At 50.6% G+C, this 24,833-nt stretch overlaps 1 protein-coding gene across 1 annotated transcript in view; it reads left to right on the plus strand.

The window, feature by feature from the left end:
* The window catches only part of LOC118452021 (collagen alpha-1(I) chain-like), a 121,337-nt gene that overhangs the window by 40,737 nt on the left and 55,767 nt on the right, over positions 1-24,833 (plus strand). Inside the window, exons 2-6 of the mRNA XM_035891881.1 lie at positions 2,752-2,899; positions 3,577-3,735; positions 5,201-5,396; positions 7,576-7,719; positions 24,362-24,627. Of these exons, the coding sequence (XP_035747774.1) occupies positions 2,752-2,899; positions 3,577-3,735; positions 5,201-5,396; positions 7,576-7,719; positions 24,362-24,627 (913 nt within the window). The remainder of the gene's footprint in view (positions 1-2,751; positions 2,900-3,576; positions 3,736-5,200; positions 5,397-7,575; positions 7,720-24,361; positions 24,628-24,833) is intronic.

Below are 24,833 nucleotides of genomic sequence, written 5' to 3' on the forward strand. Positions count from 1 at the left end.
GGCCGATCTGCCCAAGGTATGACCATGCAGCCCATTGCCAGGGTTTGAACGTGCCCCTCTCGGGGGGTTGCAATGACCCGTTGTCCTTTGCTTGGCCCTGCTTGTCTCCAGCAGAGGTTTGGCATCGTTCTCTGAACTGCCCACGTCATGCGAGGGGCTGTGGGGCGCCTGTGCTGGGCTCTTGCTTTGCCGCTCCTTGTGTGCGTGCAGACATGTAGAGAGTTGTTCATAGGGATGGGAACACGACTAAATCCTTCCTGTGGTGTTCAGGCCCTGATGGCGGCCGTGGCAGAGTCTGCAGTGCCACATAGCTCCTCTGTTAGAGCTGGGGTTGCTCCTGGCCCTGGGTGGACAGAGCCATCAGCCCATCTCTCCCTTGGCCGGTGAGTGCAACGCGTGCTGGTGCTCCGTGCTGCGGGCAGCTGCCCCCTCGGCTATGCCAGGCTGGGCTTCCTACCTATCCCCTTGCCTGAGCTGTAAGAGACCTCATTAATTTCACTCCTAATTCTGTTTTTCTTTCATGCCAAATTCTTCTCTTGGGGTGGGCGAGGGGTCCAGAGGTAACACCAACCGTGGCTGTTTAATCCTGCCAGTGCAGCTCTGCCCTGGTGATTGCTTTCCAGCTACCTCCAGTTCCCAGGACACAGGGAGAGGAGTCTCTGCTGCTTTATTTAGGAAAGCACCAAGCATGTACTTAACTTTAACCCTGCCTGCACATGTTGGCATCGACCATCGTTTTAACTTTCAGCACATGCTGAAGATGTGTGCTAAGGCCATAACCTCCCCAGGAAAATTGCTGTCAGCATGTTTTATCTAGTGCGAAGTCCCCAGCTGCAGGAAGGCCATTCACCTGATAGGACCCACTGAATTCACACTTGTCTGCCTGTAACCACCAGCAAAGCTGACAGATGATGAGGGCTGCGGGCCCTGGAGATGGCACACGCAGGTCTTGGCGTGTCTGTTGGTGTCAGCATCTGGGAAATTGCCTCCCAAAACTGCTTGGGAGTGAGAAGGGACAAGCATCCCTGATGGTTTTTCCCCTCTGACAGCTGTGTTTGGTCCCAAGTTAATTCCCCATGCTGTGCATGCGCGTCACTTGCAATGCTGATAAACTTGGCCGACTTGGCACTGGTTTGGGATTTACAACCACTGAAGTTGCCAAGGGGCTCATCCCTGCACCCTCTCTGCCTCGGTACCATTTTTGCAATGTTCCGGCTGCCAAAGGCTGTTGCGCGCTCATGTTGCTGAGCTGAGAGTTGCCTGGGAACGTGTCTGTGCTGTGACAGTGTGGGGAGCTGGAGAAATACCCCATGAAATCCCAGGTCACCATGAACAGCCACGTCTCCTGCAGGACCACGTTCCTTCCTCTCCTTCCCAGCACAGGGCTCTTCCCCTTACAAAATCTTTGGAGGAGATGGTGGTGGGATGGCTACGTCAGTGTCTGAAGTGGATCAAAGCAGCTTTCTATTCAATTGACTTCTTATTTTGCAGAGCAGCAGAGCTGTACGGTGTGTATATTTCCTGTCAGGCTGCAGCCTGCCTGAGGCTGTTCATCTGCCCTCAAATCTCGCACCTCATTGACAATGGGAATTAGAAAGAATACAGAGACTGGATGCCTCCCAAGCCATGGCAGATGCTAGTGCAGATGGTACTGGCAGGATTCCTGTTGATAAGTCATCAAGTGGGATTGTCCAGGCCCTCCCAGTAAAGCAGCTGTGGGTCCAGAGTGATCCAAGACCCCTCCTGCAAGGCTGGGTCCACCCCGTGTCCCCACCCCTTGCAGGTGGCACGGTTATTGCAACACTGCCCAGCAGAAAGGAGGGACATGGTTGTAGATATTTTGGAGCTAAAGCAGTGTGTCTGGGTAGAGCCAGATGTCTGCGGGTTTTGTTGGGTTGGTTGGGGTTTTTTTGCTAATGGAGGGGAACAGAAACTTTGTGGTTTTAAACAAATTTTTGTTCAGGTATTTCTGTAGTTGAATGATTCTTTAGTTAAAGGATGAACTTGGGAAGGGAATGTCTCTGCTCACCATGCAAGTTAATAGCTCCTCATGAGACTGAAGCAATGCTGCTGCCAGAGAGCCCAGACCAGGGGCTTCTCACCCAGTTCAAATCATCTTGTGTGTTCACAGCACAGTTCTGAAAGTGGGCCTCCCACTTGCTAGGGAAGGGTGATTGCACGATGCATGGCTCCCGATGGAGCTCCTGACCTTGTTGTAGCGATGAACCCTGTGATGAACCTTCTCCCCCGTGGGCTGGTCAGGACACCCACCTCAGTGAGGGACATAGTAGCTTCATCCCGCTCCTTGGGTCAATTCTTTATTGAAATTGGGCAAACTTCAACAAGGAAGATTGGGAAAGGACTGAGCAGGATTTTCTGTACCCAGCTGATCCAGGACTTGTGTTTTAGGACATTTGTATCCCAGGCTCTGCTTTAGTCCTGAGCATCCCAACTATATGGTCATAAAGGTACCACCAGTGCTTGGGTAGAAATGGCCCTTCATGTCTTTGGGACTCTGGCCTCAAGACATGTACTCTGTTTCAGAAATATCACCTGGATGCTTCTGAGGTTGTCTGAATGTTTGTTCTGATCCAACTTTGCTGAATTTGTGAAATATTTTAATTTCTCCAAATTGCATTCTCTTCTTGCTGGGGGTTTTGTCTGTCATCTAATAGGAAGAACAAAGAGAGCAGAGCCCTGTAGTGAAGGTATCTCAGCTACTGAGCACCTCTTTCTTCTCCCCTATTGCAGATGAAGTGAACTTGCTGGACAAAATTATTTCCCATGCGCAGGACCTCAGCAATGTTTCCTTCAGCTATGATGAAGCCAACTGCAGCATCCTGGAGATCGGGCAGTACGCTACCCTCAACATGCCCACGAGGGAGGCCTTTGGGGACAGGTGGGCTGTCTTCAAGGGATGGGGTTGGAGTGCTCAAAATCATCTCATGCATGCTTGTTGGGCTGAGGGGTTACTTAAAGATTCCATCCCATAACAACACAAAGATAATGCATCCACTCTGTGCTCTTAGGAGCCTGGAGCTTCTTTCCTTTCTTCCATCTCTTGGTTGTGTGCAGGGAAGACATGTGGACACAGTGCTTGACTGGCCATTCCAGGAATGCATTTTCTTGGTGTACCCATGAGGGAGACCTCTCTGCTCCAGCACAGAACTGGAGGGAGCAAGAGAGAGCGCACAGCAGTATCCGTTGGTACCGTGTGATGCCAAGGCACTGGTCTATGGAGGCATAGACCAGGTTGGACCTTTGCTGTGCTTGATATGGGGCTGTAGCTTGCTGTGGACAAAAGGACACTGGACACAGTGAGAGGAGGCAGCACTGAAGGAAAATCATGCACCCGAGAGGGTTGCATTAAGGTGATATGGGCAATGCTAATTTTGGCCTGGCTGCTCCTGAGTACCTGACCTTATGACACGAATGACTGTTTGCTCTTGGCTTTTTATTTTTTTGTCCTCACTGAGTTCATTTGTACTGTGACTTCTTTTTTTTTTGTCCTAAGAGGGCAGTTTGTGGTGATTCAGCAGCTGCTGCAGGACGCCACACGTTGCTTCTTTCTGCTAGGTTTGCAGATGAGCTGAGCGTGCTCATGAAGCTCAGGTACTCGCTGAAGGAGGACACCAGCCTAGTGACCATCCTTAGCCATCGCAGCCACGTGCTTTTCCAGATCAGGATTAACCCATATGCCTTGGTCTTTGTCACCACGAGGAGGAGACACTATGAGTAAGTTCTGGCTCTGGTGCTGCTTTCCTGCCTTTTCATGCCTCCTTTTCTACTCCCAAAGCCTGAGTTCAGGTTTCCCACTACGGGCTTGGTGCTGCTCTGAGCCCACCTCAGCTGGTCAAGGTTGTGTCTGTCTGCCTGTCCCCACCTGAGTGATGGTCACACAGACCTGGTGGTGCGACTGCATGGGTAGTCACTGCCTAACTACTGTGTCAAAATGATACAGATCTGGAAAACAAAGCAAAGAACAAAAAGGTTCAAATACCCAGGCTGGTCTGGGAGATGGTGCTGGGGGTGGCTCCTTGGGAAATCCCTGCTGGCAGCGGGAGTGGGGATGAGTGTTCTGGGAGACGTGGCTCTGCCTGCCTCTGGCCCAAGCAGCGCATCTAACCAGCCAGCACTGAGTCCAGCGTAGGAAGGGGAACTTGCAGGAAAGCAGGGCCCTGCAGGAAGCCTTGTACGTACCTGGACTGTGTCCTGGACCTGCTGGGCAAGGAGTTGCAGCCCAGCGGCACTGGCCCTCGGGCCCCCTGCCCGTGAAGCTAGGTGACAGCCCTCATCTCCTTTGCAAAGAGCTTAGAGACTTGTCAGATGATAAAAGCTATTTTAAGAGCTGGGTATGGTGATTTCTGGTCTTGAAGGAGCCTGGCACCTCCCTTTTACTAAAGAAACCCTTGGGACTTGTGTTGGAGAGGGGTGTTTCTGAAGCCCTCAGCCTGCCTTGGCTCCAATCTGCAGCAGGTCTTGCTGCTCGCAGGTCTCTGCAGCAGCAGCTGGAGTCCTGTTCCCACCAGCGGTGCCCTGTTAGCACGTTCTGGTGGCCAGTAGTGATTTGCCTCATGTCTGTGGGTGGTGAGGTGGTAGCAGGGTCACGTCTGCCAATAGGCATGGATGTGTTGCAGTGAAATAAAAGGTGGGTGGAAAGAAACACCCGCTCATGCCGAGAGAAACTCTGAAACAAGGACAGTCCTTCCCGCAGTGAGACCTGAGTGTCCCCATGCTGATGGCCACATCTGCCTGCTTGGATCAGCCCTGCTTTGCTAGAGCCAAAGAAAAGTGGTGTTTCTGGCTGACCAACAGCACTGACATCCACCATAGAGGGTGCCTTGGGCCAGCTTTGCCTTTATCATTGCTTTGGTAGCCTATAGTTTGCCCTACAGAAAGACTGAGGGTAAATCAAGCAGAGAGAGACACAAATAGCAATAACTTCCCAGGCACATCAACTGGTTGTGGATGTGCCCAGATCCATTCGATAGAAATAATATTCCCATGCTGGAAGAGAAGTGATGGTGCTCACCTGTGACAAAAGGTAGATTTGATTTCTCTTGTACTGTCCGTAGCATCTACACCAAGGATGAAGACATGATAGACCCTGGGAGCTGGTAAGGGTGAAGCCTAGTCCTGCATAAGATGTGGGACCTAAGTTTCACGTTGTGCCTCTTCCTTCCCCCTCTGGTGCATGCAGGTTCCCAGTTTCCCTTCTCGGCGATGGGCACTGGCACCAAGTTGCTCTCAGCATCTCCTTGGAGAGGCTGGAATTGCACGTGGACTGTCGGCTGGTGGACAGGGTGAGCTGGTCCAATTACTTTGGGATGGGAGTGAACACTGAGGGGCTGATCATCGTCGGAGGCCTGATCGAGTCCTTCGAGATCCCCTTTAAGGTGAGAGCTGGGCAGGTATGGCAGGGCTTTGTTGGAGGACGTGGTCTGCTTTAGCTGCAGGAACTGAGCTTGCAGATCTCTCTGAAGTAATCCATTGCCTTCTCTTCCTAAAACACACCATTTATTTTCAGGGCTGGGGAGGGTGAGCTTTGCAAAGGCTTTGAATTGTGCAAAGTGCTTGCCTTTGGGCCAGAGCAACACCCAGTGCTAGCAGGTCAGCAGGAGAGACTCCTAGGTTACAGACTTACCCTCATCCTTTCGTGTTGGCCACGACTTGCACCACGCACAAAGTCATCTGTGCAGTTGGCGTGCAAAGCTTTTGGTTGGGGAGCTTATCCCATGCATGTGTTGAAGATGAAGTCCCTGCTTTGAGGACTTTATGAGTAAAGGATTCCCAGTGGGTCAAAGTAGATGGCCTTATCAAAATGCCTGATAAATTCAAAGCCCGTCACGCTTTGTGTTGAAACATATCTGATGGTCAACCTCAAACACAGAAACTGAGGGCATCAAACAGATCTCACTCTCACAGAAAAAGTCCAAGTGGTGTTTCTGAGCCCAACCCCTGGTTTGTGTCATCAATTTGGAGCTCTTCTCCATCTCTGTGGGGTAGCTCTCTCCTTGTCCCTGGTTTATAGTGGGCTGCCCAGCTGCACCCTGGCCTGGGGAGGAAGGCTTCAGCTCGTTTAGTGAAGAGGTCAGCTCAGAAGGCTTCAGCTCGTTTAGTGAAGAGGTCAGCTCTGACATGCTCCTCTCTGCGTTTGCTGCTGCTGGGAGGTAGCCAAGGACCGTTGGATGGATGGAGCCGGCTCAGATGTTCCCTCTGGATAGTACTGACACGCAAAAAGCTGCTCAAGCATCAGTGGTGCTGTGTTGCTAACTAATTATTCCAGCCGCCCTGAGCTTAATGAAAGAAATGCAAAGGCAGCTGAGTAAGGCAGGGAAGCCCTTTTTGAATCAGTTTTGATTCTGACAAGTGCAGAACCTTGGGGTTTGACATTTTGCCTTAGGCAGACAAACAGGCATCTCTGTAGATCAACCTACCTCCCTCCTCTGCTGGTCTCTGTTGGGAGCCCAATACCATGCTTCATTCTTTCCTCCTTTGTAAATCCTCTCCTGTTCAGAATATTTTCCCTTTGGTCTCTCTCCCGGTGCGCCCTTGTTTTCAGCAGGGCCTTTGCAGTAGGCGAGCAGCTCCCTGCTGCTGTGCAGCACCCGGCGGAGCTGTCCTTGATCAGAAGGCTTCAGCTCGTTTAGTGAAGAGGTCAGCTCTGACATGCTCCTCTCTGCGTTTGCTGCTGCTGGGAGGTAGCCAAGGACCGTTGGATGGATGGAGCCGGCTCAGATGTTCCCTCTGGATAGTACTGACACGCAAAAAGCTGCTCAAGCATCAGTGGTGCTGTGTTGCTAACTAATTATTCCAGCCGCCCTGAGCTTAATGAAAGAAATGCAAAGGCAGCTGAGTAAGGCAGGGAAGCCCTTTTTGAATCAGTTTTGATTCTGACAAGTGCAGAACCTTGGGGTTTGACATTTTGCCTTAGGCAGACAAACAGGCATCTCTGTAGATCAACCTACCTCCCTCCTCTGCTGGTCTCTGTTGGGAGCCCAATACCATGCTTCATTCTTTCCTCCTTTGTAAATCCTCTCCTGTTCAGAATATTTTCCCTTTGGTCTCTCTCCCGGTGCGCCCTTGTTTTCAGCAGGGCCTTTGCAGTAGGCGAGCAGCTCCCTGCTGCTGTGCAGCACCCGGCGGAGCTGTCCTTGAGGAGAGCTGCAGGGGCTGGGTGTGCGGGGAGGCGAGGATGAAGCTGGAAGCCTTCCCTGCCGGCGGGCACGCAGCTATCAGCCTGTGGGTGCTGGCCCTGCACCGGGGTACTGCTTGGGCTGGGCCGCGGGAGGATGCTCCCTTCGGGGTGAATAATAAGGGCCTGATCCTGTAGTGTGCTGAGCCCCTCTTGAGTCCTTGCTGTTATTTAACTCAAGAATGGCTTGCGCATTGCTGGCTCTTAGCCTTTGTTCCCAGGATGGTTGCATCCAGCTCTTGAAGATGGGGAGTGAGTGTTGATTGCCTAAACCATCCTGTGAAGTCCTGGGCTGTCAGAGACTGGAGATGACTGCAGATCCTCCCCTCTCCTCTGGAGGAGGTGTGTGGGTAAAGAGGTGTCTGTCTCTTCCTCCGCAGGGTGCTCTGCAGCAACTGACCTTCGTGATGGGAGACCCAGCAGCCGCCGGCGAGCACTGCTGCAGCTACAACTCAACCTGCACGCACGCCTTCAACCTCAGCCGCTTCGATTCCCCGGGGGAGCCTTCACGAGCCTGGCCAGAGGTGTGGCTGAGAGCAACCTGACAAATTTTGGGGTTGCTGGCCCAAGCTCCTCTTTGGTGTAAAATGATTCAAATGAAAGAACAGACCCAGGGAGTTAATGCAGCCTGGATTACTTGGGTCTCCAGTTTGAGCAGATGCAAGGGGATGATGGTGGCCAGCACATGGGGTGGTGGTTCTTCCACCATCTAAACCCTCCCTTCAAGTCATAAATGGGTTTGGTGCAAAGGGAGAATGAGTTAGAGGGAGAGTTTTGGAGCCAAAGAAAGCCTGGGTGTGTGTATGATTGCGTGTGCTCATGTGTTTAACGCAGGAAAGTTGTGAGTAGCTGTTGAGTAATGCTGCAGCTGGGGCTTTGCTTTTGGGAGGGGGTGAAAGCTGTACTTTGGAATTGTACGTCAATTTGAAATTCTTGCTCGCTCCCAGCAAGGTTGCTGCATTGTACCCTTTGATGCATCGGCCTTTCAAAGGTTGTCTCCCCTGTTTTGTCAGCGTTGCGGGAAAACGGAAGTGTTGTGGAGTTTACATTTATTACAGCATTCAGCAATCTTTCAAGAAATACATCTGTGCCAAAAAGCCCAGGTCACATAGTAAATCCCCAAAGACACGAAGCACCCAGGCTTTCCTCAGGAGCTGGAGTTGGCCCAGGGAAGACACCCCATCTCTCTAGGCCAAGTGTCTAGAAGGGCTTTGTAGCCTTTGAAGCTCCCTCAAGAGGCAGGTGCCTCATGTCAAGGTTTGGCACAAACCTCCCAGGTGTAATAGCCTTTTCTGATGGTCTAGTGAGGAGCTGGGAGAGCTGCTGGGAAAGGGCAGTGTCAGGGGAGGGAACTGGGTGTGGGATGGGGCATCTGCCCTGTCTGGGTCCTTGCCCAGGGTCCTGCGGCAGCAAAGAGGGAGCAGTGGCACCCAGCTGGTGCGGCTGCTCCTGGAGCAGCCCTGCTGCAATTGCTCCTTTCCCCAGAATAGGCTGCATCAGTTTCTGTATTTATTATTTTAAGAGGAGGAGGATTTTAGGAAAAGCCCTGATCATAAGGGATTAACTCGGAGCTGGCTTTGGCAGGGAGCAAATGCAGAGAAGGCCAAGTATGTAATGCAGAGCAGGTCGCGCTGGTCATCTGCCTCCTCTGAGGGAGATGGGTGCGTCTGCGTTCCCAGCAAACGTAACCCATGGTCATCCCCAGAATGACACCTGGTATTTCTCATGCTGACAGCCCTTAGGAGCTGGCTGTAGCTCCATGAGATAAGTCAGGCTCACTCCCTAGAGCTAAGTAATAAGGCAAATCTCATGTAAAATCTGCAAGTTGTGTCCTCTGAGCCTGCAAGGTGATGGGCTCCTCTTAACCTGCTCTTAATACCTGTATTATCTTGTGCTCCCTAGGCCTGGAGCACTCACCTGAATGGCTCCAGTGGCTTATCCAGCAGGGAGAAGGTTTTTAAGTGTCAGCAAGTTGACTACAAGTGGGAACCCAGGGGATAATTCTGCCCCACATCACACCAGTTCCCATCCCTTGCTGGCTCTCCTTAGGGCTGATTAGCTTCAAAAGCAAACCAAAAGAAACCACAAAAACCACCCAAAGACTCGAGAGGTTTAATCGAAAGCTCTTCCCTCATGTTGCTATGAATGACTGGTTCCCAGTGTGCATTCCCTGGATGCTTCCCATGCTTTTCAATCCTGGAGCCAACAATAACCACACTCTTAAGTTGGTGCAGGTCCCTGGGCAGTGATCTTTTTCCTCTTTCTCTCTCCAACTGTCTAGGTGCCAAAAGAAACCAATGAAATCCAGGACTCATCTGCTCAGGTATGACTCCTGCATTGCTGCAGGAGGTATGTGCAGGGAATGCCTGTCCCCGTGTCCCTCTGGTATGTCTCACCACTTTAATGTCTCCTCGGGAAACCAGTCACTGTCAGGAGCAATGGGGTGAAAAGCCAAAATACCCAGGCAAGGCTACAAGTTGTGATTTTTATCTTTCTTGTGATGCCTCTCTTCAATGGTTTGACTGTAGCTTGACATGTCTCAGAGCTGGAGGCCAAGGTGAGTTCAGGTGACCTTCCTGAGCATTGAGCCCAAGAGGGGTGGCTTGATGAAGGTGGTGATGATTCTATGAGATGGATCAGGTCACTGCATACACAGAGGTGTTTGTGGATCTGCCTTCGAGCCTGGCTGCAGCTGCATTTGCTTGGAAGGAAGGAAACAGTGAGGTCGGCAGGGCAACAGGTCTTTGCATGGTGCAGAAAAAAGAAGGAGGCTGGATGACTGCTGCTTCTGCCCATGCGTGGGATGTGAACGCCTGCCCGGGGAAGTCTTGCTGCTGCTGCTCACCATCATTGAGAAGCTGGGAAGGACTGAAGCTCTGCAGGGGGAGGAGGTGGTTGTGCTTCTGGGGGTTGCAAGGCATCGTGCTCCCTTTGCGTGGCTCCCCAGGGAGTCCGGTGGTGGGAGAGGAGCTGCTGCTCCCAAGTCCCACTGGTGCTCATGGTGCTGGGACTGCAGCTCTGCCTGGGGCTGAGGGCCCCCTCCTCCCTGCTGGGGCTGCCCCGGCGTCTGGAGAGGATGCCTCCAGATCCTCCACGCACATCGGGAAGTGGGCAATTGCTCTGAGTGGGGCAGGCTGCAAGTCCTTTATGTTTCTGCCTGATTTGGGATTTCTAGCCAAAGTGGTGGTTAGAGTTCATGCAAATGGACATCCTGAGGGGGGAACCTGCCAGCTAATGTCAACTGAGACTTTTTTTCCTGTGTGTGTGTACGGTGTTCCCCTCACCCTCCTAGGCATTGCTGTTAACTCTTTGGGGATGGTCTCTGTCCTAACACCTGGCTTAAACATGGTCTGGCTACACCTTGCTAGCGCCTTCATGCAAACTATGCTTCATGCATGGCCCGGTGGACTTCTGCAGCTGGGTTCATGCTGTGTGCATTGGGGCTGAATCGTGCTGCAAATGCTGCGGCAGCAGGCAGTCGTACGGGTGAGCATGCTGCTGGTTTGCTGATGAGGGTGCTTGTGGGTCAGGTTTGTAGTGGTGGTGACCGAGGTGGCAAAGTCGCTCTTCCTGAGTGTGTCTGAAGGGTGGTCTCTGCCTCCCTGCAATTAGTCCTCAAGTCCTGATGGGTCCTGGTTAGGACGCACTGCCCCATCCGATGCTTGTTTGCTGGTCAGCTTTGCTGGGAACGGTTCTCCCGGCAACTGGTGTGGATTGGCAAGATGTTGCCTTAACGAAAAAAAGTGGTGAAGTTCATAGATCTGCAGGGGAAGACTAACGGTATTCTGGATTTGGGACAAGTTTATTTTTTAAGCACTTAATCAGGACCAGAGATGCTTTGGGATCTTTGACGTTTGGATTTATTAAAAGAAAAAAATGCGCTACTAACACATTACAGTTTGAAAATAATGAAGAGCAGATCAGCTCTGCTGCAGGGACGATCCAAAGCTATACTTGTAGTTATGCTTTCTGTGCCTTTGTTCATTTAGAAGTAAATTAGTATATAGATTAATTCCTTAACTGCTAATTGGAGCTAAATGATTACAGTAGGCTAGGGTGATGGTGAAGGAAGAGGTAAGTGGATGAAGGCAATAGATTAGATGTTTGATGCTGGCAGCCTAAATTATCCCTGAATTGCGGTCTACTCCTTTTGTGGTTGGTTTTTTTTGAGGGGTAATTTATGAGTAATCTTCAAGCAATGGATAGTATTGACCCACTTCTCTGACCTTTTGTCTTCTCTTTGCCTTATTAAACCTGAGCAAGAGGGCTGAGCTGATTACTAAACTGAAAGGCTTTTTCCAAAGCAATTTAACCTGGGATCCTAAAGCCATTCAGCCAAAAGCCAAATAAATCTTAAAACCCACTGATTTCCAAGGAGATGGAATTTCACAGGTTTAATTATCTGGACAGTTCAAACTATTTCTGAGATTTCTTCTTGATTTAAAAATGCTGTGAAAGCTCTAGGAAATGCTTGGTTTGTTCATGGCCTGTCTGTTCTTTCGCGCTCAGATTTGTTATTGAACAAAATTTGAGTTGCAATCGCTCGTTTGGCCTCATTCAATCCTAAAACTGGTGGTAGCAACTTAAATAGTAACAGCTCAGTACTATTCTGACAGGGTCACTGTGTGTATAAACGCAAAGTAGCGGGGTCTGCTTGTTCCTCCTCCTCACCATTCTCTTTGGCCTTCATAACTCAAAAACCCAAGGTAGGGCATCTGAGCACTTCTGCAAGGATTTAAAATTTTCAGCCTGGACCCTGCTGTGAGAGCCTGGCGAGGGTCTTATTTTGCAGCGTGGCGTCTTTCCAGTTAGTGGGTGGCCTGAACCCATGGTGATGGGCTGGAGGAATCCCTGTCCTTCAGTCTGAGAGGGAAATGGTAGGGCGAGGCTGGCGTTACTGTGCTTGCTTCATGGCATGTGTAAACCAGCAGCCAGGGAGCTCCTTGCAAGGAATTTTTCAGAAACTTCCAGGGAACAGGAGGCCAAATGAACCAGAAGAGCGTGTTGGGCGAATGCTTGTCTCTGTTCCTGATTTTGCACATGCTTAAGCAGGAGTAGATGCTCCTGTGTGGCACACGAGCACATATTTCTGCTGGGTCGGGCAATGCTTGGTGGCAGCAGAGAACATGGAGCAAAATGAGCTTGAATGTTACAATGACCTGGATGGCAAAAACCATTTTTTTTTTTTGGTGAGGTTTTTTACCAAGCCTGAGTTTTAACTAAAAATTGGGGGTTTTGTTGAGGTTTTAAAATATCCAATATGCTTGACAGTACTTTCTTGCTAGTTTTTGATCATACCCAGAAACATTCCAGTTGAATAAAGCAAATCATAGTGTGGCACTCTTGATTAAGAGAATTCGTATGCAAAGAAGAGAAAAAAAGCTTAGGGTTTTTTATGGCAAAGGAAATGCTGGCTCCACTTAAACTTTAGGAGGAACGTCCCTCTTAAAGATCATTTTCGAAAGCAGTAAATAGAGATTTAGTTGCTAATTTCTTGTTAGCACCTTTGATTGCTTAATGTTGAAGTACTACCAGAGCATCCTTCCTTTATAATCAGAGCAGCCCAAAGCCTGCATAAATCAGGAGATGTACATACTTTGGATGTTGGTCTTCAAAATACCTGTCACGAATGGCTTGTGCTTGGTCCACCCCATTTAATAACTGCCAGTCCTCCACCCTGCTGGTTCCCTTGACTTTTTGGGCTGCCGGCTCCTTGGGTAATCTGGGCTAACACCAAATATCCCCATGGTTTTGTAGCGAAGGCTGGTGGGGCAAGTCTGGCTGACAGCTTGAGCCCAGCAGTATCTCTGCTGCTCTCGGCTGTTATCGTGAGATGGCTGCTCTCATTTCCGATAGCTCTAGTACCTCAGCCATCTGAAGACCTCTGAAACCAGTTTCTCAGGTAGGATAAGGTGTCTATGGATAATTTATTGCACTTCAAATCCACTGCACGATAAATGCAATGAAAGGAATATATTGATCTGAACCGCGGTGGTTTTTAACCACCACCCCGTGTCAAAGAAATAAAGTGTTGTTCCATCTAGCCCAAGCCATGAGGCATCCTCTAGCGAGAATTACAGCTACTCTTCAACCTGACCTTCTGTCTGGGTTCGGTTTTTGTGCCCTTGCTGACTTTTATGGCTTGCCATATGCCAGAAGTATTGCAGCGAGGGCTTGGCTTGATCGGCAGCTTCTCTGCTCCTGCATGAGCAACTTCACGGGGCATGGCATTTCCCATCAGTGTCTTGTGTCCTGCTGCGGGTTCATGGCCGTGTGCTTGGGGCAGCCATGTCTCCTGTGTGCAATGCCAGCAGGGCTGCTCTCTGCCCAAGGGTCACTTAGAAATTGGGTTTGCTCTGCCTTTGCTTTGGAAAAGGTTGTTGGAGGAGAGGCACTGGTGCTCTTTGAGAGTGCGGTGGGGAGCACTGAGAGTCCTTCAGAGTCTTTCTAGTCTGAATGTGGCCCCTGGATGTGGAGCTTGCAGGGGTGATCAGGCCTTTGGGTTGCTTCAGCTTGAGTGCATGGGTGGGATACCAGGGGGCCCCGAACCCCCCCCTGTGGAGGCAGGGCACTACTGAGGCATCACCGAAAGGGCTGTCAAGCACTGCAAGGGGCTGCCCAGGGAAGGGGTCAAGTCCCCACCCCTGCGGGTATTTAAAAGCCGGGCAGACAAGGTGTTTAGGGCCAGGGTTTAGTGGTGGGATGGCAGGGTTAGGGGACCAGTTGGGCTTGGTGATCTTAAAGAGCTTTTCCAACCTAAATGATTCTGTGATTCTATGATCTCACATGGAGTTACAAAAAGAAATAACTCCTCTTTGTTATTATTTAGGCTTACAACATATTTGCTTCCCAAATCCAGCACCTGGATGCCGTGTATGAAACTTGTGAGCCAAAAATTTCTGCCCTTGGTTACGCAAAGCAGCAATGTGGGGATCGCTGGGCTATTCCAGTTTCAATTGAGCAAATGTCTCCTGTGCACGAGATCCCACGCTTCTGGCCCGAAGCGGCTGGAGAAGGACAGGGTGCTGCAGCCCCGTGCCCCTCTCCGGGGAAGCAGGGGCCGGTGCAGAGTGGAGGGAGGCTGTGTTGAGCACCAGAAGGGTTTTTTCATTCTCAGGCTCCTGCTGCGGACGCTGCCAATCCAGAGGTGTAATTATATCTGACCTGTTCGGCTGCTGAACACAGCCCATAGGATTTCCTGGCAATTATTCCTCCTTTAAATCAGTGCAGCTTGTGTAGCAAGGCGTCCAGCCTTGATTTTTCAACTTTCCCATGGCCAGGGGCTTGATGCTAGAATGTGCTGGAAAAAAATAGTTTAACATTGTCTTTCTCTGATCTTGAGCTTGTAAATCACATCGTACCTTTGGCTGTTGGGTGGAAGAGGCTTCTATTAACAAAAACGTGTTTTCTGAGAGAAGACACTAAGCTTTGAAATACATTTTACCTATCCTGACCTAGCGGAAAATGATGAGGGCAGTGTGCTACACTGGTTGCCTGGGCTCCAGTAGACTGGTATGCTCCAAGCTGGGATTTAACCTGTTAGCCATTTAGGAAGTCAGTGGAGTTTTTTGGATCATGGCATCAAGCTGTACTGACTAAAAAGCCCTATAGAAGTCTAGGAGTGTTAAATCAACAGTGTTATCTCTGTCAGCAAAACGCTCTTCATCTCCTCAGGCAAGATACCCAGTTAGTTACACCGCAACTCTTTTCAAAACCATGGCATTAATTACGTTATCTGTGGTTTCTTTATTAATGAGCCCCATATCAGTTGCTCGGTTATTTTGCTTGGGCTCGGCTTAAGGGAAGAGGTCTGTAATTACTCAGGGCCTCCTGTTTGCCTCTTTTTTTTTTTTTTTTTTTTTTTTTTTTTTTTTTTTTTTTTTTGCATATTGGCACAGCATGAAGCCTTTTCCCAGTCCCCTGGAGCTTCCCCAGCTTTCTGAGCCAAACTGAAAAATCAGCGCTCGTGTTTGGGAGCGCCTGCTATTCTAATGCTTTTTAGTTAGAATTATCGGGATGGGATTGAGAAACCCCCTCCTCCTTGTCACTTCTGGAATGGAAAGTATTTCATTGTCATCTGGTTATGTCAGCTGGTGTTTCCCAAACGTGGACAGAAATGGGCTTCGCCAGCTCTGTCTTCCCATGCTGCTGCTGGCGGTTCCACCGCTTCCACGTGGCGGGGGCCGCAACAGGGACCCTGTGCTGCAACGAGGGTTGGCCAGGTCGGAGATTTCTCCCATCTTTATTTTTCTTGTCCAAGTTGGTTTTCTACAATAGACTCTGCATTGCTTATCACATTAATCAATATTTTTTCTTCTGTTTTACCATCCGTCGTGGCTGCTTTCAATTTGTGCTTGTTCCCCACTTCCCATATCTAATTTCTGGGGGTTTTAAACCTGCATGCCTTCTGCCTCAGCTCTCGTGCTTTTGGACAACTCCTGAGCTGTTTAAAGCAGTTCCCAATTTGTCTTTCTCAGCTGGTTCTTCTCTAAATGTGGCCTATTTAAAGGAGCAAGCACGTATGCTATTGATTTTGGCTTTTTGTTCTGTTTACACAGAACCAGTATAATTCAGCCGTGATTGCTTATGCCTAAGAGACCAGTAACTTTTAGCTTAGAGTCCCGTTTCCCCCGAGCTCACCAGATGAGAGTTTCCAGTATAGACCTTTCCCATGTCAGACACTGAAGTCGCATTAAAAAAACGCTCGTCTGCAATGGGTCGGAATTTAACGCGATGTTAGTGCGGGCTGCCAGGGCTGGACCCCGGCTTCCCACTGGGGGTCTGCGTCCCCTGCCTGGTGTCTGTCCTGTGGGTTGGTGCTGCACTGGCTTTACCCGCTGAACACCCGAATGCTTCAGCTCCTTCCCCTGCAGCACCTCACAGCTGGTGGTCAGTAAGATCTGGGCATCTGGTTAAAAAAACAAACAAACATTTAAACCTGGTGTTTTAGGAAAGCGAGGACAGAGCTTAGGCTGTAAGCCCTGGCTTCCCACCGTACTCTTCCTCACCTGATGCCATCTGCTCGCTGTCCCTCGGTGTCTTGTCCACAGGTGACCTGCCTTTGAAGAACTGGCTTTTCAATCTTTGGCTTTGCAGAGGTTTTTTTCATGAGGCAGAGTCTCCAGCATCTTTTTAAGCCAGGCCTCCCTTTGTCCTCTGCCTGTCAAATGATTTCTGGCTAATGATGCCCATGCGCTCCGTGGGCTTCATCATCCAGCCCCCACGATGCCCCATGGAGCAGAGAGGTGCTTATGTCTTTCATTAATTTCCCTCTTTAAGGTGCACAGAATGAGATTGCAAAGTTCTTTTACAAGCGGCTGTAGCTGAAACTTTTCAACACTGTGCCGCAAAATGGGTTTTAAGGAAATTGGCACCTGGGTCAAAACTGGCAAAATTGTTGGTTGGAGGAGAAATACAGGTCCTGCTGGAAAGCCTGAAGTACTTTGATTTTTTTTTTTTTTTTTTTACCATTAAAGCTAAATTTCATTACTTTAATCGGAGAACCCCCAAAAGCAACAAAAACGTAACATCAAAACCACACTACTTTGCAATTTCATTTTTGGCAGAAAAAAGTTTTCTTATTTCAATTCCTAAAGAAATGGCTGTAGTTTTTACACCCTGTAGGGACTGCTGCATGGAGAACAAATACTCACCTGGCTCTCCTCGAGGGAGCTGCTGTCCCGTGGTGGCAGTCACCCAGGTGGTTGTGTGTCTCTGCTGACATTCATCCCCCTCTTTGGGGCTTCCCTGGGGCATATAAATGAGGAACAGGGCTTTGAGGGTCTCTCCAAAGGGGTTCCTCAGGCTTTGCAGGAGACCCTGGCAGCGGTGCCGAGCATGGCTCACGCCACCATGGCTGGGCAGGGAGGACCGTGGTGATGCTCGTGAGCACCTGCACGGCTGCAGGCTCCAAACCTCAACCAACCCCTCCTGCCAACTTAATGAGGCTGGGCTGGGGCAGAGGCCTGGCTTGTAGGATGGCTGGTGATGTCAGGGTGGGCTTGGTTGCATCAGGGACCCAATTTTATTGGCCTTCAGGCAAGCTTTTACAGGCACGTGCCAGCATCTCTGAGGTACACATGAGGATATCTGCTGCTGGTGTGCGATGGGTGAAGGACGGGTGCTTGGAAGCCTCCCCTTTGGTTTCCCAAGTGGAGCGATGCCTCTGCCAATTTATTTTAATGGATTTGATGGGATCCTTGCAGCCTCTTTGCCTGGGACTTCAAGGTACATCTAGGCATCAGGTGGCTTCTCTTTTTTTTTTTATCAGTTTAACAGCAAAATTAAAAAGACGACTCCTGTGTAACAGCCCATTGACTTTGAGAGCTTTCTTGCTACAGGCAGCCCATGGAAACCTGAGCCTGGTCTCCATGGCAGCAGCCAGTGCTGCAGATGAGAAAATGTCCTGAAAAACCTGCCAACATCTCCTGGCCGGTGGGCCCTGGGGAGCAGGGGAGGCCACTGCTTGCCCTGGAGATGCTCTTTGTGCAGCAGACACCTGGATGTAGCGCCGTGGTGTTCACAGTAGAGCTGGATGCACGCGGCTGGGTCTGTGCGTGGCCTCTTCTGCATACGAGCAGGGAACATGAAGTCATCCAGCAAGGTTTTTCTCTTGCTGTAGCAGCTCATGCCTTGAACTAGTCTGTCCTTGTCCTTGGTGAAACTGCTGAATCCCTGCAGCGGGAAAGCCTTGGGCTGCTCCTGCTCTCTGCATCTTCCCCAGCTCCCTCGGTCAGTGCAGTTTTGATCTAGTGCCCAAATCCTCCCTTTTAGGGCTCTGTTGGGCACGTTTATTTCCTTGACTTACTGTTTAATTATTAGCAAAGACCTTGGCTAGAAGGAAGCTCCAGGTGAGAGCAGGGCAGCCGTGAAGCCAATGGGTCCTTCTGCAACCCTGGGTCTTGGTGGGCTTGGGGGTTTGGGTTGGGAGGTGGTGATGATGTCCATGGCCTCTAGGATGGACCTTGGAAGTGTAAGGCCCCTGTTTTCCCCCAAAAGATGTCGGTGCCTAATTAAATGAAAGGAGAAAATGCCTGTTGTGGAGTTTACTGCATCTTTGGGTTGCTTGGGTGCCGTGGGAGATAGGAGCCCACAGCAGATCCTGGTACCCAGGTCACAGCAGCCTGGGGCAGAGTTCAGTGTCGCATATTGTTCCATCTGAAATACTTTCATTTCCAGATAGAAAAGCCCTGGTTTGCTGCAGGTCTGTTCATGGATGGAAAGGTTGGTTGCAAAATAAAAAGCCAAGGAATTTTCTTTGGGGGTGGCTGAAGAGGTCCTCCGCACCCACACTACAAAACAGGACTAGAAATAGCAAAACCAAAGCTAACCAGGAATGAGTCAAATTTTAAAACTGTTTTAATTGGAACTTACAAATGGGCCAAGTCCCTGCCCCCACCAGCTCTTGTTTCTTGTTGGATTTACTGTGTGCCAAATCCGAAATTGAATCATGCAGCTGGGATTGCAGAGGGTTTGATTACCGAGCACAGCTGCAGGCGGAGGCTCGTGGAGGAGCATCTCATGCCTGGTCCTCACCTCTCTAAGCCTCCTTTGTGCCAGGAAGAGGACAGGGAGGTAAATGAGCTCCCTCTGCCTCCACTTGAGATGAGTTTTTCAGCCCCTTTCATATTTCAGATGCTCTTTTCCAGACACCCAGCTGTTGGAGTTGGAGGCTTAGAAATAGTATATTTTCTGGGCCATAAAATAGCATATTAATATTATATATTATAAATAGTATATTTGCTGGGCAGATGTCAGAGCGGGTCGTGTGGAGCTGCCACCAGTTTTGCCCTGGTTTGCTAAGGGATTGTGCAGGCTGTGGACTGCATTGTTCGGGGAGGAAGGTGAGCTGGTGGCTGCTATTTGGAGTGCGTTAAGAGGAGCAATTAGCGTCTTAGACTACCCAGAAGCACCTCCTGGAGAAGCCAGAGGAGCCGGGTGCTAGGCAGATGGACAGCAGTCATATCTATGGCCAAGCACGAGCTCTGTGGGTCTGTTGGGGTCTGTGGGTAGAGCTGAGGGCACCTCGTCTGTGGGTCTGCAGTCCCCAGCTCTGCCCTGTGCCCATGGTTCCCTTCCCAAAGTGGCCGTAGGGCTCCTTCCTGGAGGGTGGTTGGGGGTCAGCCCCACAGGTTGTGCTGGGCTGAGGGGGGTGAACCAGCTGCCCGCAGGTCCATCTGGTTCCTCTTTGGCTCCTCTCACACCCCCTGTGGGAAGGTTCCTTCCCAGGGAATGCGGTTGCTCATCATTAACAGCTGAACCACTTTCAAGATGTAGCGATGATGGTGTCAAGTTTTAGCCAGAACGCTTTTTCTGCAACTCTCTATTTGATTTCTTGCCTGAAAGGACTTTGTAAAATAAACTATTTGGGGTTTTTTTAATGGTATTAGCTAAAAAAAAAAAAAAAAAAAGTTCTGTTTTAGAGCCTGTGTGTTACAGCTCCTTACTGACCACCGCCAGTTCGCAGTCATCCTGCTTAAACAGAAACAGGACCACAAACCAAGTTAGTTAGAGCTAATGATGGGGGAGCCCTTAACTGGATTTGAAATCTGGCTTATATGTTACACTGAAGGAGCCTCCGAAGGGTTTTACCCTCCTGTAATTGAATCCATTGATCCTGATATATTTGAGAAGACTAATTTACTTCAGGGCACTGATGGATATCGGTGGGCAGGCGCAGGATGGTCTCCACATCGACTGGGCGATGTGTGGTTATGTAGGGGCCAGCCTGGGTCTGCTTTTAATACAAATCAGCAATAATCCCTTGAAGGAAAAAGGAAAGCAATGACTGCGCAGTGCGCAAAGCGGCTGCAAACGGAGATGCGGGGAGAAAGCCCGGTGTAGCCAGGGCACGTTTTCTGCCTTTCCTCAGTTCCAGTTTCACAGCCCTGTTTTGCCTGGGACTGAAGTATAAGGAGAAGGAAGGCAGGTACCTGATAACGTGCGTGATGGGAAAGAGCCGATGGATCCTACCTTGTCCGGCCAAGCGCTCGTGCTGCCATAGGGGGCTGCGAATCCGACCTCACGGTGGGTCAAAGCTGATGCCTGGCAGCTCTGTCCTCACCCTCCCCATGTGCTGTGTGGCTTCAGCCCCTATTCCAGCAGCTTTGGGGTTCAAAAAATGCCCAGGTGGTTGATGAGCAGATCTCTGGTTTTCTTGAGATTTGGATCGTACCTCCGTGGGAAAGGCTGTAGGGTTTGTGAGTTTGCTGCAGGGTTAGAGGGGAGCGTGGCCGGCGGGTGCTGTGCTGGTTTGCTCTCTGGGCTGTGCGGATGCTGTTGCAGGGGAGGAACGCCCTTTCCTTGGTTATTTTCTAACATTTATGAACAGCTTAAGCTAAACCACAGGACCTTCTGCTGGAAAGGTGCTATGTTCTGGGTGGAGTTTCTGATTAGCTGATGCTGATCTAAAGGCAGCAGGGAATGGGGCTTGTCCCACCCTGAGGTCCCATCCCCAGCAGTCCCCTGCTCAGCACCATCCTCTGGGAACCGCAGGGCAGGTCAGTGCAGCTCCCTGAGCTGACCGAAAACTACTCTAGTACCAAAAAACCAAAATTCAGTGTAATTCTTCTAACAGCGCAGAGCGTGGCCATGTGGTGAGTTTTGCCCAGCTTGCAAGAGCTTCCTCAGACTGACCACCACCAGCAGCTTCCCGGGCACCCGTGTCGCTGAGCAGAGGGCCTGGGCTGGCTGGGACACTTGGGCGAGGGCACGGGTGTGCTGGCTGGCCACGCTCGAGAGCTTGCTATGCTGCTCCGGGTCCAGCCTGCCCAGCTGCGGATGAGCTCCCTGCTTGCACAATTTGAAGCCTGATTTCCCCCCACCTCGAAGGCAGCAAAACCGCTGGGATTTATTTGGCAGCGTGTTTGCGTTTGTTCTGAACTCTGCAGGCTCATGTGTTGCGTGTTAGCATTTCTCTCGATGAAAACAGCTTCATTGCAACCTGTCCCCTTCAGGTTCTCGGCTCTGATGACTTTGTGCAGAGCTTTTGCCTCTTACTTTCCTCAATCTCCTTGAATTTTACCCAGATGCCGGGTGCTGTTTCGGAAACGCAGTCTTTATCTTCCCTTGCTCTACAGGGCTGGGATGGTGACTGAACTGCGGGCTGAGGGGAAAATCTGAGAGCATCTAGTTGCTAAAGCCGGCTAATGGGAGTTAGCAGGGCCCGAAGGTTGGGATCTGTGTCCTCCTGTGCTGCTCCTCGCCTCCAGAGGTGCTTGCTTTCCCCTTGGCCAGCGGAGCTGCGGGTCACCAAGCTGGCGGCCTCAGGGCACAGGGGCTGCTCCTCCCCCCTGGCTCTTTTGTTTGGCCATGAAGCGAGGGGAGGAGGCGTTGCAGGATCTGGTCTCAAGAGCTTCCTAAACCTGAGAAAATTCCCTTTCAGAATTAGGGTAATCTCCTTTTCCAACTTCTCCCTTCCCTCCTGTTTTATGCGTTCTACCCTTCAGTTGCATCCAGTGGTTTCCAGCCTACAAGGCAGGGCCACAGGTCCTCGTTAGAGGACTCTGGGGAAAGAGGGGCTTGGCCGGTCACCTCTAGTCTTTGCTTTCCCGCTTGCCATCTCTGTTTCTTTTGCTTTTTGTCTTTTCTGCCTTATCCCAGCCTCTCTCAACTTTTATTCCTTGGTGCTGGGTTGTCACTTGCCTACCTAACGCCTACCCTAGACATCATTCTTTAATATGGCTATCGATGCCATTTGGGCCATATAAGTCCTGGTCCTTTGGCTTGGGACATAGCGCTGGCTGGAGGAGCTGAGTAGCACCGGCCCATTGACGTTGCCATTGCTTCTCCGTTTTGGAGGGTCAAGTGTCTGTCTGCAAGTGGTGTGACAAATTTGTGCAAAGGACTGAGGAAATGGGAATAGTCCTGTTTTCCCCAAAACCTCTATTACTCAGAGACTGTCTTGGCTCAGAAAAATATTGTCCCTTTGGGTGAGTATTATGGCTTCAAGGGGAGTCAGGGGTGGTTGGCCCCAAGCCACTCTTGGTTGCAGGGATTAGAGAGCACCAGGGTTGGGTAAGGTAAGATCTGGATGTGACCCAGGGTGGGTTCCTCTGGTACCTGCTTGTAGTCTTAGACACATCCCTTGTGTATTTACCTACTGCAACGTCGGAGGGACCAACGAAAATGGGTGTGTGGTGGGCCTGGCCATCCTCCTTCTGTGGGCATGAAGGTGGAGATGCTCTGCGGAGGGGTCCGGATACCAGCGGTAGGTTTTTGGCACTGCTAATTTTTTAGGAGGATGCTGATTTGTTCTGGTTAGAACTTCTTGTGGGGAAAGTCTGTTTGGCGTAGAGTTTGGACAGGAAAAAAGGCTGTCAAAATCCTTCATTTTGATTTTTTTTTAGAAAAACACCACTTTTTTCTCATTTGAGATGGGTTTTAGCTTATAAAATTGCTTGTGGATGAAAACTTGAAATCAAAGTAAATTGTAACAAATTTATGTATAATAAACAAAGACAGAACCCCCCCCCCCCAAAAAGCTTTCACAATTGACAGCGTTTCAGCTGTTTTTAAAAGAAACTCTTCAAACGTGACTTCTGAAAGTTGAAAAATGAAAATTTTCACTTTCCTCCCCACTTGGCATAAAAGTTTGGAAATCTCCAATCTGATGGCGTGGCATCCAGCAGCAGAGCAAAGGCTTCAGCAGCTCCTGCTGCCTTTGGAGCTCCTCTGCCTCCCAGGGCCCTCCAGGTGTGGGGCTTGGCCGGAGCTGACTGCCCTGACCCACCCATGCCGTTGGATCCTCACCTGCAGAATCGCCAGCTCTGGCAGTGAAATGGTTGGGTTTTTCTAATTTGTGTTCATGCAAATCCAACTTGGTGCTCCCAAGCAAGCATGCGTCTTGGGTCCCTGGTGCAGAACAGAATTGGAACCAAGTACCAGGTTCAATCGAAAGAAGATGGGATGGGAAGGATGCTCCATATCTCCTTGTTCCTCTCCGCATCCCTTCTGCAGCCCCACAAGGCAAGCATGGGCCTGCATCTCCCTCTAGTGACTTCTTGAAGACTGTCTCTTCATCAGCTGCATGGCATCAGCACCAAGGAGCCACCAGCCAGGGCTGGGGTCCCACCAGCTCTTCTTGGTGCCATGTGCCAGGTTGTCTGTGCCCCGTGGAGCTCAGTGGGAGCGCAGGGCAAGCTCTGAGCGGGGTGGTGGTGGCTGTGCGCGGCTGATGAAAGTGCTGCCAGCTGATCCAGGAGAGGCAAAGGTCCTTCACATCCACCAACCAACCCAACCCTGTGTCTGTGCATGTGTGGAAGCCCAGTCTGAGGCACCTCTACTGGTGCTAGATGTAAAACCAATGTACATTTTAGGTGCAGGTAAACTCTCTAAAGCTTAACTCTTTATTTTCATATTCAGTGCTTTTGTCTTAAGTGTAGAGATTTCTATCAACATTGCCTTTTCCTCCATCCGTGGTTGGTGCCCGGGCTCTGCTGATGGTTGTAGGGCTGAAAGAACCATTGCAACCTGCACTGTCCTGCAGGGACCATTTAGGGTAGCAGCTGAAGACAGAGCAAGTCCCTTGCAAGCCACTGCCTTAAGTTAATTTGCCGTAAGTGTCCAGGAGGCTCCACCTGGGCTTGCATCTGCCTTCTCTTCCTGACTCAGAGGTTTGCTGGGAGTGCCACCCAGCCAAGTGGCTGGGGAGGAGATCTGTGGTGGGGGCTGCCAGCTCCTGTGCCATTCCCCTGAGACCACCAGGAGCCTTGAAATGTGCAGAAGCAGCAAAATCAAAGGCTGAAGGGGCAGACCCATCCCTGGTGTGACTGGTTTGTTTTAATTGCTTTAGTAATTGCTCTCAAGCTTGGATTTCTGTTATTAAGCTATGGGCTCTTCTCTCAATGCCCCTCCAGCACAGAAAATTGTGGGGGGATCATTGCAGTGGGAGTGTGAGCAGGAGGTTCATGTTAGCATGGTCTACACAAAGAACTGGTTTGTGTCCCTTGTGGAGGGCGAGTTTTGTTTTGTAGGTGGCTGAACTGACCTGCCCATCACTGATGAGCTTCCCTGGAGCTCGGGGGCTGCTCCCTGGGGCTCTCAAGCCCTGGGTTGCCTTGTGTCCCCCTGTGGTGCTCATGCCTGTGGGAAGTTAAGAACAAAGTGTGTTGAGCAGGGAGGGGGAAAAACAGTGAGAACTTCAAATTTCAGTTTTTTTCTTTCCAGGACTCCAGATCCACTGATTCGGATTTGACCCTGGGGGCACCTTGGACGTGGAAGGATGCCCAGGAGACCCTCAACCTCCAGCCTGATGGGAGCACCCTGACTTCATTCTCTGCTACTGACATGCCGTCAGCTGAGGAGGAGGAGGGCAGTCTTTCTATTGAGGATGAAGGCTTTGAGCTGGTGAACTCCACCTATAATAAAATCACTGGCCCCGGCAGGCCAGGGCTTGGCAGGAGCAGCTCGTGGGTCACTGGTAGCTCCGGTGAGTCCCTAGTCATGGTTTCCTCCATCTCTCCTGCTCACTTGTCACAATGGCTGGGTGCCTGATGGTGCTTTTATCCGCCCAGGACCCTCCACCAAAATTCACAGAGCAGCCAAGAAGGAGCGTGCCTCCGACCCCTGGGAGGAGAATGTCACCATGGAGAAGCTGACGGGTGATGCGGGCACCCGGCGGCGGCCCTTGCCCACCAAA

Source organism: Egretta garzetta, unplaced genomic scaffold (genome assembly GCF_000687185.1).
Source record: "Egretta garzetta isolate BGI_Z169 unplaced genomic scaffold, ASM68718v1 scaffold143, whole genome shotgun sequence".
NCBI lineage: Eukaryota > Metazoa > Chordata > Aves > Pelecaniformes > Ardeidae > Egretta > Egretta garzetta.